The 15952-nt window shown below is 37.4% G+C and overlaps 1 protein-coding gene across 2 annotated transcripts in view; it reads left to right on the top strand.

Annotated features, from left to right (window-relative positions):
* Positions 1-15727, top strand: part of LOC144469570 (furin-like protease 1) — an 81200-nt gene extending 65473 nt beyond the window's left edge. The window contains exon 10 of one of the 2 annotated variants that reach the window (XM_078179996.1): positions 15531-15727. In XM_078179996.1, the coding sequence (XP_078036122.1) occupies positions 15531-15571 (41 nt within the window). In that variant the 3' untranslated portion in view covers positions 15572-15727. Of the gene's footprint in view, positions 1-12881; positions 15328-15530 lie in introns of those variants that run through there. The other variant, XM_078179997.1, reaches the window with a different exon arrangement.
* Positions 15728-15952: the final 225 nt, after the last annotated feature.

Below are 15952 nucleotides of genomic sequence, written 5' to 3'. Positions count from 1 at the left end.
ATGTTATAACAACTCTTCAACCCTCCAACTGACTGTCAAAAAAGATATTTGGTCGCTTTCGTCTCAGTTCGGAATTTCAATTGATCGATACTTTACGTGCTGTGGACGTTTATGCATTTACAATGAAACGAGATTTTTAACATCAAATAAGATGCAAAGTTCGATACAATCTAGAACAGATTACTTTTTATTTATTTGAAATGAACAATAAACTTGTTGACAAGAATGAGTGTTTGCATAAACAGCCACAGTCTGCGCGCGCAGATAACATTGCGTGGACGACAAGAGTCAAAAGTGACCCAGTCGATTCGAGGGTCAAGCCAAAAGCTCCGAATTGAAGGAGGTTAAACCTTCGCGAATGAATGTATAATAAATGTACATACACGTAGGAAGCGCGAAAGAACGTTCGTCGCTTCGAAACTGCCAGAACCGAGAGAAGGAATACCGGCGAATCCTGGAAAGACCGTAGCCAAGTGCGTCGAAAGTGATAACGAAGCCGTTCGTTCGACGACAATTCAGGCCCCGAGAAAAACAATTCGTCTCGTTGTATGTTCGAAGCAGCACCCCGAAAAAGCTTCCGAAGGCTCGATTAAATTTCTAATTTGAAAGGGCGCGCCGACGGAGCCGTGCTCGGCATCGAAACCGAGCCTTCCGCCCCGGTCTTCGACATATTTTTGCGCGTGAAAGCGAAGCTCTAAGGCGGGGAGGTACTCCTCGCGACGCCAATAGAGCCACGGTCGAAGAAATCAAAGATAAATTTCAATCGCGTCTCGAATCGTCGCTGATCTAGAAAGAAACGAGACAGAAAGTGAAACAAATACGAAAGTAACACATTTATTCACGCGCGCTGTGCACAGATGGCAACTTGGCGGATGGGCGGGGCCGGAGCAGGCCTCTCCTCACTTTAGACGACTTGGTTGTCACGTGACGCCACTGTACGGTGCGATCCAATTTGCAGAGGCGACCGTTTCAATGGATAATGCAGGTTTTTGTGAAGGGGAAAGAGATTAGTGCAGTTTGGGCGATGTTGGGGCTGGGGATGGGAAGGGATGTGTCAATGAGAAAAATGCCCCGCCCAGCCAAATTGTCAATTTTGCGCAGAAGGTGCTCACACCGATCATACGTGTATATTGGATTCTAACGATAAGAGTCAATTATTCTAATCAGCGCTGAGGGGTGTCGGTAGTCCAGTAAGTGGGGAACGAACGGTGTAAACGTGGATAAATACTACGTAGAACAAGATTTTGGATGTGTTACAATTCGTTCAGGTGTGAGGTATCTTCCAAGATGTACAATACGTCGGACGACGCGGCTGGACAGTCGGAATTTTGTATCGGAGCGTATCTTAAAAAATGTTTTTTCTATGTTAACGCGTAAAATGGAGACTGTCTTATCGTTTCGGTTAAATTTTACTACTTTCTTACGATCTATCTTTGTGGAGTTACTATAAATGTTTACAAAATTAACGGTATATTTTTCCCTAGAAATTTAGATATATAATTTTCCTTCATTCTATTCTAAGCGTAATATTCGAAGAAATTACTTTATAAATTTCCTATTCGATCCAGGGCAATAAGGTAGCATCGAAACCATTTTGACCATGAGACATTAAACTACCATATTTAACAGCCTGATAACAGAATGAAATAAACTCGGTATTAATAGCCATCGCGCGAAGTGAATTATAATCGTTGAACGCGTGGAAATGTAACAACGAACTAGCATCGTGATTCGGTACTCAATAACTTGATAGGATCGATATTTGACGTTTAAATTACGATAGGATTCCATTCGGATGAAATCTCTGTCGTCGTAGATGATACAGATGTTTAATGGCGGATAATGCTACTAAATCATTCCGCGTGATTGTTCATACGCCAACGTGAAATTATGTTTCATAGATAATAAAGGATGGGAATGCGCTCACGCAAAAGGCATTAAGCATAATTCTGTAAATGTAGTGCCGTATTAATAAAGTCGAAAGGCTCTCCCTCGTCTTTGCATTCAACAGACTCCATGGAGTATTCATTTGCTCTTGACACATTAGTGTTCATTAGATTCTGTCGTAAATAACATTGTTTGACTTTAAATAGCACAAACTCTGTTCTCTTTTTGAAACAGCAAATTGTTCTAAGTGGCTTCCATCTGTTCGAATTTGTATTAATTTCTTATGGGATCCAGTTTTACGCAACACATGTGCCACTGAAATGTGACTATAACATTTCTTCTACACGTCACGAAGCTTTTACAGAATTTCCTGATCAGAAAAACATTGACAAATGAAGGAAAATATTGATAAAATTAACATTAAAAATAGAAAACATTTGAAAAGTACTTCGAAGTCGATCTACTGTTGCAATCAAACCCTTAAAAGCTTTTCAAATTCTCGATACCATAGAAATTTCTTGAAAACTACAAAAGAAATTCATTGATACCGCACGAATCAAAAAATTGTACATCGATTCTGAGTTTCGACGATGTCCAGCGGCGGCTCGGTCCACCATATTGTTAATGTATCTATTGTAAATGTTTGTATGTAATGTAAAATGTATCTATGCTTGGAAAGGCGACATATCCTAAGTTATAGAGTTCTGAAAGACGAAAGAGAGAAAGAGAGAGAGAAAGAAAGAGAGAAAGGAAGAGAGAGAGAGAGGAAAGAAGAAAAGAGAAGAGAGCTGCGAGGTGCGACTAGCCCGACGTGTTCACGCCTTAACACCGTTTTCTTCTTCCTCGCGCCTCGTTTTTCTCGATTGTGGACGGGTCCCGTCGCGAGAGAAACAGAGAAGGAGAAGTAAAAAGCAGAAGGCACCTCCATACGAGACTCCTTCGCGCAATTAGGAGAGATAGACGTCGTAGCGACGAGGAGGAAGAAAACTACCGAGGGTAAGGTGTCAGGGCATACCACGTACGTTTATGTACACATATACATAACGATATTGTATAAGTAATTGCAACTACTATGAACCATTATATGCGACATTGAAATTTGTATATCATGGATGAATTAAAAGGGGAAAAATATCCTGAACAAGAAAAGCCAGCCGGGCATACGTTATTGATCACGACGACACGCGTGCTCGTACAAGAACTAATCGAATCATCGCCCGGTCAGATTACTCGGGCCTTTACACGCACCACAGGCACACACGTGTGTATGTACAGACATAAACTCGCACAGATACGCTAAACGCTGGTTTCTATTTCGTACGGGGGAGACAGGTACGTGCCACTAAAGCATGCCTACGTCGAATTTCACGTAGATATGGCAAATGCCGTGCCCGTTCGGTTGCATGTTTAGCGGATTCATGTGGTTTTCGAATCGTGCCGTATTTGTCGCATGACTGATCGCTCAATCTAGAACGTGGATGACGGCCTATCCGGTCGACCGGCAAGTTTTTACGAATTTGCTGGTTGCACATGCTTGGTCCATCCAGGCCGCTTGGCTTCGAGCAGTTTTATGTTCATACGAATTATGGTTTTTGTCGGTCGCCGGGAAAAACGAATTTTCCTGGTATTTCTGCTAACGAGATTCCTCGTAGCGAGCATCGAAACCAGTTTCTCTAGAAAAACTCTCAAAATTGATTCTTTAAAAATATTGGTTTTCTTGGGTTAATATTTATTTGATTTGACGCTTTTCACCAGGAACGCTGAAGTCCGCAGTGTAACCTTTTAGTTCAGATGCTGATCCGACTAACTAAATTGTTAACCTTTGTTTTAACACATTCTGGAGCAAGATTGAATTAAGACTGGTTTAATTTGTTTGAAGTACCTATCTGGTAATTTTCATAGGGATCTTCGTGTAGAAATTTTATTTTGTCATTATATCAGTATGTGATTTTTATCTTTGTCTAGGTATGTATCGTGAATTGCACATTACCTGGTAAACGTGAATTTTGGTATGTTAACTATTATTGTATTCAAATGTTGTATGTAGTTTTGTGAAATGATTACCTTTCATTTTTAATCAGAATGATCATTTTTATATCGAAAATTGTTTTAAAAATTATAATAGAATTTTCTATATGTTAATCAAACTTTTGTACACCTATTAGAGCAAGCTAAAGTATAGCATCTTAATAATTGTAGAAAATAGAATTGATTTCCTTTGAACGAAAATTTGTTGTCAAGAGAATCAAATATTAGAGATTGATTAAGTATGCTTGTTTTATCATTTATAATAAATCCAACGATAGATTATTAATTACTATTAAATTGTGTCAATCTACGCTTTGAAGGAATGGAACTGATACTGGCAGTAGAAAAACCTATCAATGGTCAGACATAGCAGTGCAGAAGTATCCAAGCGCTTAAATGTGTGCTGATCACTGTAAGATCGTATAACTTTAGTTTTGTTTAACACGTCACAGCATTTGTGTACATATATCGTAGTTTCATAAATTAAATAATTTTTAATAAGGATATATATATTGAAAAAGCTGCTGAAAAATCGAGTAAAAAATGTTTTAAACATCTTATTTTCGATTTTATCTTCCTCTTTGTCGAAATATATTTAAAATATTTATCATAGTTTTAGGTTCTTTTCTTTATTTTTATTTATATCGTCTAATAATGATATAAGTATTTTTACATAATTTGCTATATAGTTTATTTTTTAAAAACATATAATTCACTAAGCATTAACTCAAAACACAGTCGAAATATTTATATGGCATTCGATGAACAATTTGTCTAAATATACAAATTGTATAATATAATTGTAAGCGTTCGGATGTTCCTGAATAATAGTAAGATTCGATTATAAAATTTTTTGAAAACAGCATCATCCTACAACAATTATCGTTCAATTTTCAATTAATTATTTGATGATAGAATCAGTTAAGAAGTAAAATATGAAAATACAAATGTTGTGAGTGTTTAATAGTACTTACTATACATTAAATATTAGGAATTTGAGAAACAGCATGTATAATTTTAGTTACACTAAGAAAACGTCTTATTTCTTCTGATTTAGGAAACTGCTACACTGGATATTATATCTTTGTTTTTTGGTAACTATATGGATTGTTCATTTTATCTTCGACACACATAATATCTTTGTTATGCTTGATGATATAAAAAAATGTGTGCATGAAAGATTGTATGATTTCATGAAATGAATACAAAAGTTACAACATGTGTTCTTCATGGTCATTGTCGATTTTTTAGATGTAATTCATAATATTCAAAGTTATCTAAAAATATCACGATATTATATATGGATGAATTCGTTTTTCATGAGCTACAATACGGAATGGATCAAAGTACAATACTGCAAGACACTCGACTTAAAATGACCTTGAAAAATGATGTCTTATCATTATATTCGTCCCATTAAATCAGGGCTCGGAATTAACGGCACTCAACATAACTATCTCAAGGGCTACGCCTCTTCGCTGGGCGTAGACCTCGCGATCCATATGTTGCGTGCCTATAATTCCAAGCCCTGTATTAAATCATGCAATTGTTCACCTTTACATTTTTTCTAACATCAGCCACCAGATGTCAAAGAAGGCCAGTGATCATATTTCTGAAATTGAACAGTCCTTACATTCAAATCAATGAAGAATCTTTAATGATTATAATATAAATTAGCATACCTGAAACTGAGAAGATACCAAAACAAAAAATATTGAAACAGAAGATATCCGCTAACTTTTAAGATTGCGTAAAATTTTATTACCAATTTTATATTCCACAAATACATAGCAACATTTGTACATCTGTGATATCAATTCGAATTTCGTTGACAGTCCTGCAATTCGATCGCATTGTCTATCCGTGCGACAAACATACGAATTCGTTTCTCTTCATTTGTTTTATTGGGCCAGGTCACGTCGTCTGCAACTGTGAACAATATTTTCTGCCAGAACTGTTACACCTTCTCGCGAAGTCGCTACGTTATTCATGACTGCATCGTCCGGCGATGCATAATTTTCCGGAAAGGTTCGAAGTGTGTGCCGTTAAGAAGCCGGATAGCGGGATAAATGCTAATGGCGGGATTTGGAAAGATTTGAAAACAAGGGGGTGAGGGGGTCGCGACGCGGAGTTACACCGTTAGAAGTTAACATAGGAATAGATTTTAATTTAACTTTCCCGTATACGGAAAGTTTTCTGCTCGCGTCTCATGAATAATTCAGCGAATTTTCACGTGAACTCTGAGCAAGGCCCCATAACACCTGTATTTGAATAATGAAAATACTTAACAGTTTGCATAGTTGGACAGCATCGGCTAATAGCTCTATCTCGTGAAATCCTGGGCCCCGGTGACCGTTTCCGAATTTTAATCGCCGCCAGATAAAACGATCCGCGGTAACACTGTTCGTTTCCATCAAGCAATTAACTGTTGCGAATAGTTTCAAGCGATTTTACCGATTACAATTCTCTACCTTCGTGCTTGCAATTCATTAACGTTTTGTAAGAATGTTTGTCACTCGGCTCGGAGTTGTGCACGTTGTTCTTATAAGATTGCGATGCTTCAAAGTGAATGCGTTATTTACTGTTCTCCTTGCTTGTGGTTCTGCACGCATTGTGAACGCACAATTCTATAAATTATTCCGTTCATTCCTGTCCATTTGTTAGAAACAAATAGACGCGTGTACATGTAGCAGCACTGGAAGGGTGATCGTAAAATGAAGGTCCCGTTGCAGCTGGTTTCTGATGAGTGAAAATTATTTTTCTATGAATTCTGTACTACAATGTTTCATACGAAATTGGATATCAAAGCCTCATATTCCAGTTTTCAATAGTGTTTTCGATGCAGCAGGTTCCTGCAGATAAGTATATTTCGAAATGTACTTCCTATTTTATAGTTTCCTGCTTAGTAATTTGAATATTTTCATCCACTCGTGTTAGAGAAATATTCAAGTTTATCAGAAAGTATGCCACAGATTTAATTGTTCATTTAAATTGTGAAAACAAAAGAAGTATGATTAGTAATTTTGTTTTGAATTGTGAAGCAGCTGCGTTCGGCCTAAATTTTTAGAGCACCCTATTTGCACATAGATTAGAAATTTTGACACACGTGTTTGTAAGTAACTAACTGATTGAGTAAAGAGAAAATGTGGTTGATGGTAGCTTAGAGGTATACTATTTACGTTAACGGTTTGTACGATAACAAAGTTATAAATAATTAATCTAACATTGTTTTAATAGCTCTGCAAAATGACGTATAAATTGTGTGTAGCAATATGTCACAATCGTTCGTTTTATAAAGTCACTACAAAATTCGAAATCGAAATCTCGTTTCGAATACTTCCATCACTTCTTTATCAAATTTGTTTTTAACAGTGTTTCAACGGCTATAATTCGTTCTTTCCTGTAATTTATATCCACGTACCTACGATTTGAAGTTTCGTATGAATATTTTCCTATTCCCTTGAACTTTTCTCGAAGAACATCCACTTTGTCGAAATCATCATTCTCGATACTAGGAATGTTTCATCTGTATATCGTAAATTAAGAAACTGTTCACCCGTTATGTTTGTACCAGTCATATACTTATAAAATTCCATTATAGAAAAGTGAATCAAAATTGTGCATAAGGAGTCACAGATTTCCGTCGAATTACGATCTCATTTTGAAATTTCATCCTGTTCCTAAATTCATTGTCATCAAAGTGCTTTGAAAGATTTATAACGCCAATATGAAAGCACTGTAGTAAAAGTAACAAGACTGTTTTCTCATGACAATTAAACAGTTTCCCCTTAAAGAGTTCTCTTTCTACAAATTTCTCAATTATTTCAATTCATGAAATACACAATATCCGTTCATCGATTAATAAATTCGAGTCGAAAGAAAGATAAGGGTTGTTAAACGATCAACGTCCCATACAAATGAAGCGGCGCGTTCATTTCAAAGATTCTTATTCGGCCAGCTTAAGAGTCCGCCGTTTAAACAATGCACTGAAGACGAAAGCCTTAGAGCGACGCCGGAGCTTGTAAAAAGTTCATGACCCTTTCACCTGTGACAGTAAACACGAAGCAAGCCGCGTTAACTACGGAAGATCCATTTTTACAATAACAGCCGAACGGGAATTCCCGCGGCACTTACGGTGAAAAGTACACATGCTGTTTCGCAGGTGCTCGACCCAAATTCGTGAACGAAAGATCGGCAACGCGGTAAATTCATTCCCATCGACTCTTTACGCGGCATTATTCGCTGTCGATCCACACTTTCCACTCGAAGCGTGTCGGGTGGATCCCGTTCATCCGAATCTGCGAGTCACTGAACAGCCGAGGGTTTATTCGACTGTTTGCCGGAATGCTTAATAAAATCAATAAAACCGACGGGGAACACAGAGGCCATCGACGGAAGAGTCCCTCTCTGTCACGTGCGCAAAAATAAGTCGAAACCAAAACAGAATGGAGAAGGGGGAATACGAAAAGAAAAAAAAACAAAGAAATCCACAGCAATTTCCGACGCGACAAATCGAGTTTCCCTTGTGAAAGAGAGACTCGGCTGCGGACGGAGAGAGAAAAGAGAAAACGAAAGAGAAAACGAAAGAAAGATCATCGGGCGCCGTTTATCCAGAAGATCAAAATTGAATTGCCCGCGGCGCGGCGACCGGGACGGTGGCGAGAAAGAAAGAAAGAAAGATTACTCGGTGCATCTGGAGTGTCACGTGTCGCTTCATACCTCTACTCCATAGCAGGTTCTGAAAACGAGTTTAGGTACTTGGGCCTCTTCGTGGGCGTGTTGCGGTGCGGATTTTCTCAGACCAAGTCAACCACCACCATCACCAATCTACCATCACCAACCACATCCACATCCACAACCACACACGTACAACCAATCAATAAAACAATCAAAGACCTATCCCTGATCGCTTCACCAGCACGGTGAGTCTTACTTCTCTATCGTTCTGTAATGCTCCTACGTACTGTATCCTCTCGCTGTATGTTGCTTTCGGGTCAAGCTCTTTGAATCGCAATCGGCAGTATGCTGTAGACACTAACTTTTAGTAGATAGCGTAGCGTAGATTTATTTCTAACTTGTTTTTCTTTTATGGTTTCAAACGCTTACGGCTTGTTTGAGGATGGGCGAAGCGAATACTTTGCTGCGTCAAATAGCGGATTATTGTCAGACATCGTATTTAAGTAACGTTTGACGATATCGATGTGAGATGAATATTTGAAATTAATTCTTCTGTCGCGGAAAGTATGCGATTGAAAATATTTTATAATTTCTTTCATTTATTATTCATATATTTCTGCAGTATTTTATGTATTGTAAATTTTGCTGGAGATATTCTATTCTTCTTGTTCGAGTGTGAATAACATTCATGGTGTGTATCATAAAGATTTATTGCAGTCAGTATCGGTATTTTATCTATCGGAAATTATTTAGAATTATTAGATAGAAATAGAAACTGTACTTAAAGAAGTAAATTAAATCGTTTGTAAATCATAGTCAATTGTAATTAAGTAAAATTGATAAACGAATATTCATCATCACAGAAAATTCTATTTGACCGTTCGAAAGTATTCGTTTCTTTGAAATATTGTTTATTAAGTGCACAAATTGCCTGCTTGAATTCAGATTGCTTCGACTTAATACATGTATTCACTATATGCTTAACCAGTGATTGTATTATCGTTAACACTATCGCTTTTTTTGCGGTATGCTCCGATACTTGCTTTATGTATTAAGCTTAATTAACAGCATACATGTCATACGAACTTGTTAATTTGTTTTAATCACAGCACGCTGTTTGCAAATCCAAAATTTATGTCTATCAAACAGAGAATTCTTTTCCAAGTATGTATGTGTAAAATAAATTGACTACATTTGAATGTTAACAAATACTACGATTCGAATCACTTGTGTACATATTTTAAATGTATCTCGAATATACTTTGAATGATTTTTATTTCAGTAATTATTAAACTCCTCCTGTTCAGCAAATTCGTACGTCCGGATAATTAATTCGAAAATATATCGATACGTAAACACGTAAATTTTCATTTCTCAACACGCATTCAGTTCCATCAAGCATGATAATGAATCCATATACAGGGTGTATGAAAATGATATATTGCGACGACCGCAGCGTTATTCTATACATCTGGATCAATATAGATCTGCTAACAAAATGGACCGCCAAATTGTCAAAGAGTCAGATTCTTTTATTCCAACTTATACTGAATGGAATTATGACTCCCAAGTCAACCCTTTATGCTAAGAAACAAGATTAAAAAGAACACGTAAAAATTATATGTCACGATTGTTACACCGAAAAATCTTGATACAATCGGTTGTTCCGTAATTCTACATGCAAAAACAAGCGGAACAAAAAGAGTAACACTTTTTATTAAAGGCTTTGTTTTCAAGCAAATTGAGTATGTAATTTCGTCAAGTTCGCTTGGCTTCTAGTATGACAAGAAGTAGAATCGCCGTGTGATTCTTAGTTAGTAGTATTATTTTTCTAACCTAATATTTCTCGGAAACGTAAAGCTTCAAATGAAAAAATGTTTTTCCTTTTCTCCCACTTATTGTTGCATATAGAATTACTAATCGGCCGGTTGTACCATGATTTATAGGTGTAATAATCGTAACCAGTGCATTCAGGAAAAATAACAATGCGAGGCAGTACACGCGCCGAAAGTCCCATAAAGCAGCGTGGGGCGTCTACCGGGTGAAAATGATAATTCTGATACATTATTTTTACATATCATTTTTAATATAATTTCATATGTAAAGGGTTGACTTAAGACCCATGACTCATTTGTGACATCTGTCTTAAATTTTGATCCTCCAACCTCTATTTCTAAAATCAGGATCATTTTTTAGCAAATCTCTTTTAGCAAATCCGGAGGTGTAGAATCACGCTATGGTGGTCGTGAGATATACTTTTTGTACATTTTCTACAATCCAGCATGCTCAGTAGTCGCACTCGTTGTGTCATAGTGGTTGTAAATAGTAGCCAGCAAGGTTGACTCTACATAGTTGGTTCTTGCTCGCTTAGTATTTTCTGTGTTTTTTTTTTTTTATATAAAATAACGCAAACTGAGATCTCTGTGTTTACTTACAAAAAGCGACCGACGTGTATTAGGGCTAGGCGAATCAAAACACGAGACACTCTCACGATTGTCCATCAGCCTATTATAAGGAATAATTGAATCAGTGCAATTCACCAAGGCCTAATTCCCGCGAACATATTTTTATTTATATTTATTTATTCTTAAGTTCTATGTGTTGTTTACGCGAATATGTAAGTTAGTTTTAAGCAGTACTTATTTTGTAACACATTACTATGTTTTTTTATGTATACTATGTTTAAAATCCATTGTTTACAAGACAACGCACACATAAACACACAAATGAAACGAACACGCAACTTATACTGCGCATATACAATACGAATCAACAATTTATCAAGCAAAAGACATGCAACAAGTGCGTCAAACCAGCAGTCTATGTAATTAGTATGGATGACACTGTTTTTTAAAATTTGCTACGGGTGTTAAACCCAATCAAGAAATTGATTTAAACAATTGATTGAGAAATGCATTGGTCATTCGATTGGATCGTATTTCATTGTTTTCTGAGCGTTCAAGTATGCCGGAGATGCATAAATTCAACAGTCTAAACAATTTGATACCGGTAGAATTGCTCTTTCAATTTTCCGTCGGTGTTCGATTCAAACCGAAACAATGCCGGAAATTGTAGTTACAAGTAATTACTCGTTCCCATCTTCCATGACAATTAATTCGAACCGTAATTCGGGATCCTCGATTGTTCCGTGTTCAACATAGGTTTACCATCATTTGCATTAACTGCATAAAGGTTCTCTAAACATACCTCGTGTCTGAGAAGCGTCCCAAACTTGATCTCGACACGGATATTACTTGAATATCCAGCTCGCTGTATCACGGGACAATCTGCAAAGTTTGCGCGCCATTCGAGAAACGTGTAATTATTGAATACTTACGTGGAACGACACAATTTCACAGATTTTGCTAATCACTGCTACGACAGCTGCTCGCGCAGCGTAATAAATTTCTGCTACGCTTACTGTGTCGACAAATTCGGGACACGTAGATCACCACACAACAGTCTAATTGAATTCATATTTAGAGAAGCGGACATTAGAAAATGTTTCTAATTCGTTTAAACTGTTAGAACGCGATTCCAGTTTTCTCAAGTCATTATAAAAATGTATTGCTTCTTCCAAATTGTTATTCTACAATTATTTATTTACAGTTATTTTCTAACTAATATGAAGTAATAAAACTATTATTCCCGCGTACCCTGAAAACTGCAGTAGACGCGATATAATGGATTAATTGAAAAGTTGATGGCTTCTCGTGTTTCGTAACGGTGCATAATTAATTGTGCGAAAGTTTTCATAATAAAGACTTAATTTAATGATACGTGAGAGAGTCTACTCGAAAAATTTTATAATGAATGTACACGGCACGATGCATCGGTGCATTATTACGTATTCGTGAGTTACTAGAGTTTTATTCTATGCTTTCTGCTCTTGCGAAACACGAAGCGAACAAACGAGACAATACATAATAATGTTCGCTGAAAATTTACAACAATCTTTCTCATTTTGCTGATGTAATATAGAAATGAAGAAGTCGCTAAATCCTCGATTTTATATCGGAAACATTTTTTTACATACCACATCAGTAGCACAGTTACGAAGCAGAACGCGAAAGAGAATAAATTCTTAGGGGAAAAAAAAACTTAAAATCGAGCAAAGAAACACAGTGAAATCCGTCCAAGAACTAGTTCGCAGATGTCATCCAACCAAGCTACACGAGTCAGAAGACACACGATCGCCACAACAGCACACAAAACAGTGACACACGTCAGAAACGACCTGCCGAGGTGTCGCAATCGGAGAACCATCAAAAATCTATGTAATTTTTCAGAGTGCAACCGGTTTTGGTACCTGCATGACGGCCGTTGTTTGGCCAATTGTCCAGCCAAGACCTACGGCGTCCACGACGAGACAAGATCAGCCTGTGCGCCTTGTCACTACAACTGCCTGACCTGTTCAGGACCGTCGGACAGCGAGTGCACCGAATGCTATCCGGACTCGGAGCTGTCGAACTACGCGGACTCCCAATGCGTCCTGAAGGACCTGGCCTGGATGATGCAGTCGACCCTGTGGTTCTACAGGATGTCGATCCTCTTCGCCATCAACCTGGCAGTGCTGCTGATCGTGCCGCCGATCTACATAGTCGTGAACTGGTACTTCCGTAAGAGGAGCAACTCGCAGATCTATGGCTACAGCAAGATCTCTAGTTCCAGCAACGGGGACGCTAACAAGGACACCGACAAACTCCAAGAGAACGCCGGCTTCTCTGACAGCGAGTAAAAGAAACGGGCTCGGAAGTGGTTGATGCGGGCTCCACGAACCTGGGAGGAAGCCCTTTTTTTGCCGGAGCTTCGGGACGAGGAACGAATGAAGGATTTAAAGGGTCTAAATTATTTGGAGGAGCTGCTGGGATTCCGGGTCTTCCGGGACGACGTTCGGTTCGAGTCGAAGATAAAAGTGGAGCGATGACTCAGCTTGTGTAAACGGTTTGGAGACTTTGATGGTAGAGGATCTCATTGGATTTTATCAAGGATTTAAACGGGGACACTGTTTGAAGAAATAAGAGCCGGGATCCCAGTTTATTCGTTCGGTTTGACGTGTTCGACGTAGTTTGAAGACAGTGTGTTCGTACAGGGTGTTCTAGTATGGTTGGTCTGCTTTGAGATGGATATAGTTTATGGAACTGAAGTAATAATGGGGAATGAGGGCGAGATGACCAATCAGTTCGACATGGTTTGAAGACTCGAGTACTGGTGAAGAATCAAGAACACGTGATTCATATTACGTAGCTCAAAGCGTTTGGAATGTAAACACCAGTGAAGTGGTGATGATTCATGGTATGAATACTACCATGGTATTAAAATCATTCATATTCGTTCACGATTCATTTTGCGTGGCTCAAAACATGGTTTTAAATTTTAAAGATCAGTGACAAATAGAAAATCAGATGCTCGGTTAACATAGATTTAAAGATTTGATTACTAGCGGAGAATGGAAGTAACGTTGCACAATTGTTCTTACGTGGCCTAAAAATTAGTTCAAAAATTGGTTTGGCGAGGTTTAAAAGAGTTCGAAGACTCATTCACCAGCGCTCAGAGCAAGCAAAATAAAGAATTGGTATTGTTTGAAAACTCGGATGTTGCTGACAAACAAATTCCAAATAGTTTGACGTAATTGGAAAATTTAAATACCAAAAAAGGTCCGTAGGCTTGTCAGGCAATTAATCAATTGAAAGTTCAAAGTTTACACGTTTCGAAAATTCTCAGTTTTGAGCGAGTATTTGAATTTTATTTTAAGACTAACAACTTATTTAAGTCAATGCGACGTGGTTTGAAGCGTACCAGTGAAGGAAGTCATCAGAATCGCGCGCTAGCGTTATTAGTGGTGTTCCGAAATAATGACAAACAACGGTTGAATCGATTCCACGGTCTAGCAAATACATTCCAAACGCGATCGTAAATTAGGTTAGTCGTAGCCCGGTGAATATTACAAGTGCATAGGGAACAGTGTGAATCACTGGGGCGAAACCTGAGGATTCACAGTGTCGTGTCTCGCCAAGATGAATTTCGAGGCCGTCGACGTGGAGTTCAATCAGAAACCGATCCCCACGTTCTTCTTGTGTCCCGGCCGGTTGTTTAGCCAGACTTTTGTATCGCTTTCAGTTAAATTAAGATTAATCAACTTGGACGTTTGCGAATCTACAATATATTGTTAAAGTTTCCATTTACAGTTAACCGAATTAACAGAATTGAGGACGTTTGTGGCGCGTTCCACTGCGGCCTGTTGCAATACGCTTACTGTGCCTTCGCTATCGATTGCGTAACAAATAGTTAGTACCCGAACGATGTAAAAGTTATAATAAAACCACCTTTGCCGATAATCAAAAGTAGATTAATTCTGATCACCGTAACCGATCGTAGCGTTTTCAATCCGAGTTCCTAGCTGTGTTAAGCACATTGTAATTTATACGTCTACGAAACGAGTGTGTTCTACTAATTTATGCGAAGTAGTACTTTAATGTGTGAATAACGATAAGGTGTAGCAACATTCCAGACAGCCAAAGACTTTTAAAGTTACGAAACTATAGATACATGCAATTAGAACCATCTTGACGACAAACTGTTCGGTCGAATTCTGTTGGAACATCCAATTTCCAACGTAACAATGGACAATGTATATCTAAGTTTGGTTCTTCTTTTCAGAGTGAAAAACTGTCTAAGAATTGTATGTTTGTTAATTGCCAGGTATTAATAAAGTCACAGCTTCAAAAAACTCGATATTGAAATATTCTATCATTGTTAAATAATTCGTTAGTGTTTACAGGGAAATCAAATAATTTCTTCTTTCAGTTCGTTTAATTTAATTATAGTTAAACATTCTTTTTACAATAATTCCAGCCATTAACTAAAATTCATTTACGAATTTTCCCAGTGAAAATGCGAGTTTCAGTTTGTATTATCAAGTTAATTTTACTTTACAGTTCGAGAACCTATTACGGACCCCACCAACACATCCAGATGAATGACCGACTAGAAAACTACAGATACACGATGGTATAATACAAAATTAAATGTGTTACAACTAACACAACACAGTTACACAAGTTTAATGTTTGTTTTTCAATTTTTTTGCATGTTCTGTTTTATCCGTGATTGAATAAATATACTATTGCATATGAAAAAATTATTTTGTGTCTAACTAACCGATACATTCAGATTTCAAAAACAATGATTTTCATAAATTATCATTTATTAATCTTAGAAATTAAATTTTGCTAAATCACATTTAACGTTCAATTATTTCTCATCGCGTTTATCGTACTTCTTTATATTAAATTTTATGTTAAATTATTAAATTTTGTTCAATTATATTCAACATTTTCTAATACTCACACTCACACTC

This window comes from Augochlora pura, chromosome 4 (assembly GCF_028453695.1).
Source record: "Augochlora pura isolate Apur16 chromosome 4, APUR_v2.2.1, whole genome shotgun sequence".
NCBI lineage: Eukaryota > Metazoa > Arthropoda > Insecta > Hymenoptera > Halictidae > Augochlora > Augochlora pura.
The sequence above is the reverse complement of the archived record's forward strand: the minus strand, read 5'-3'. Positions and strand labels throughout refer to the sequence as shown.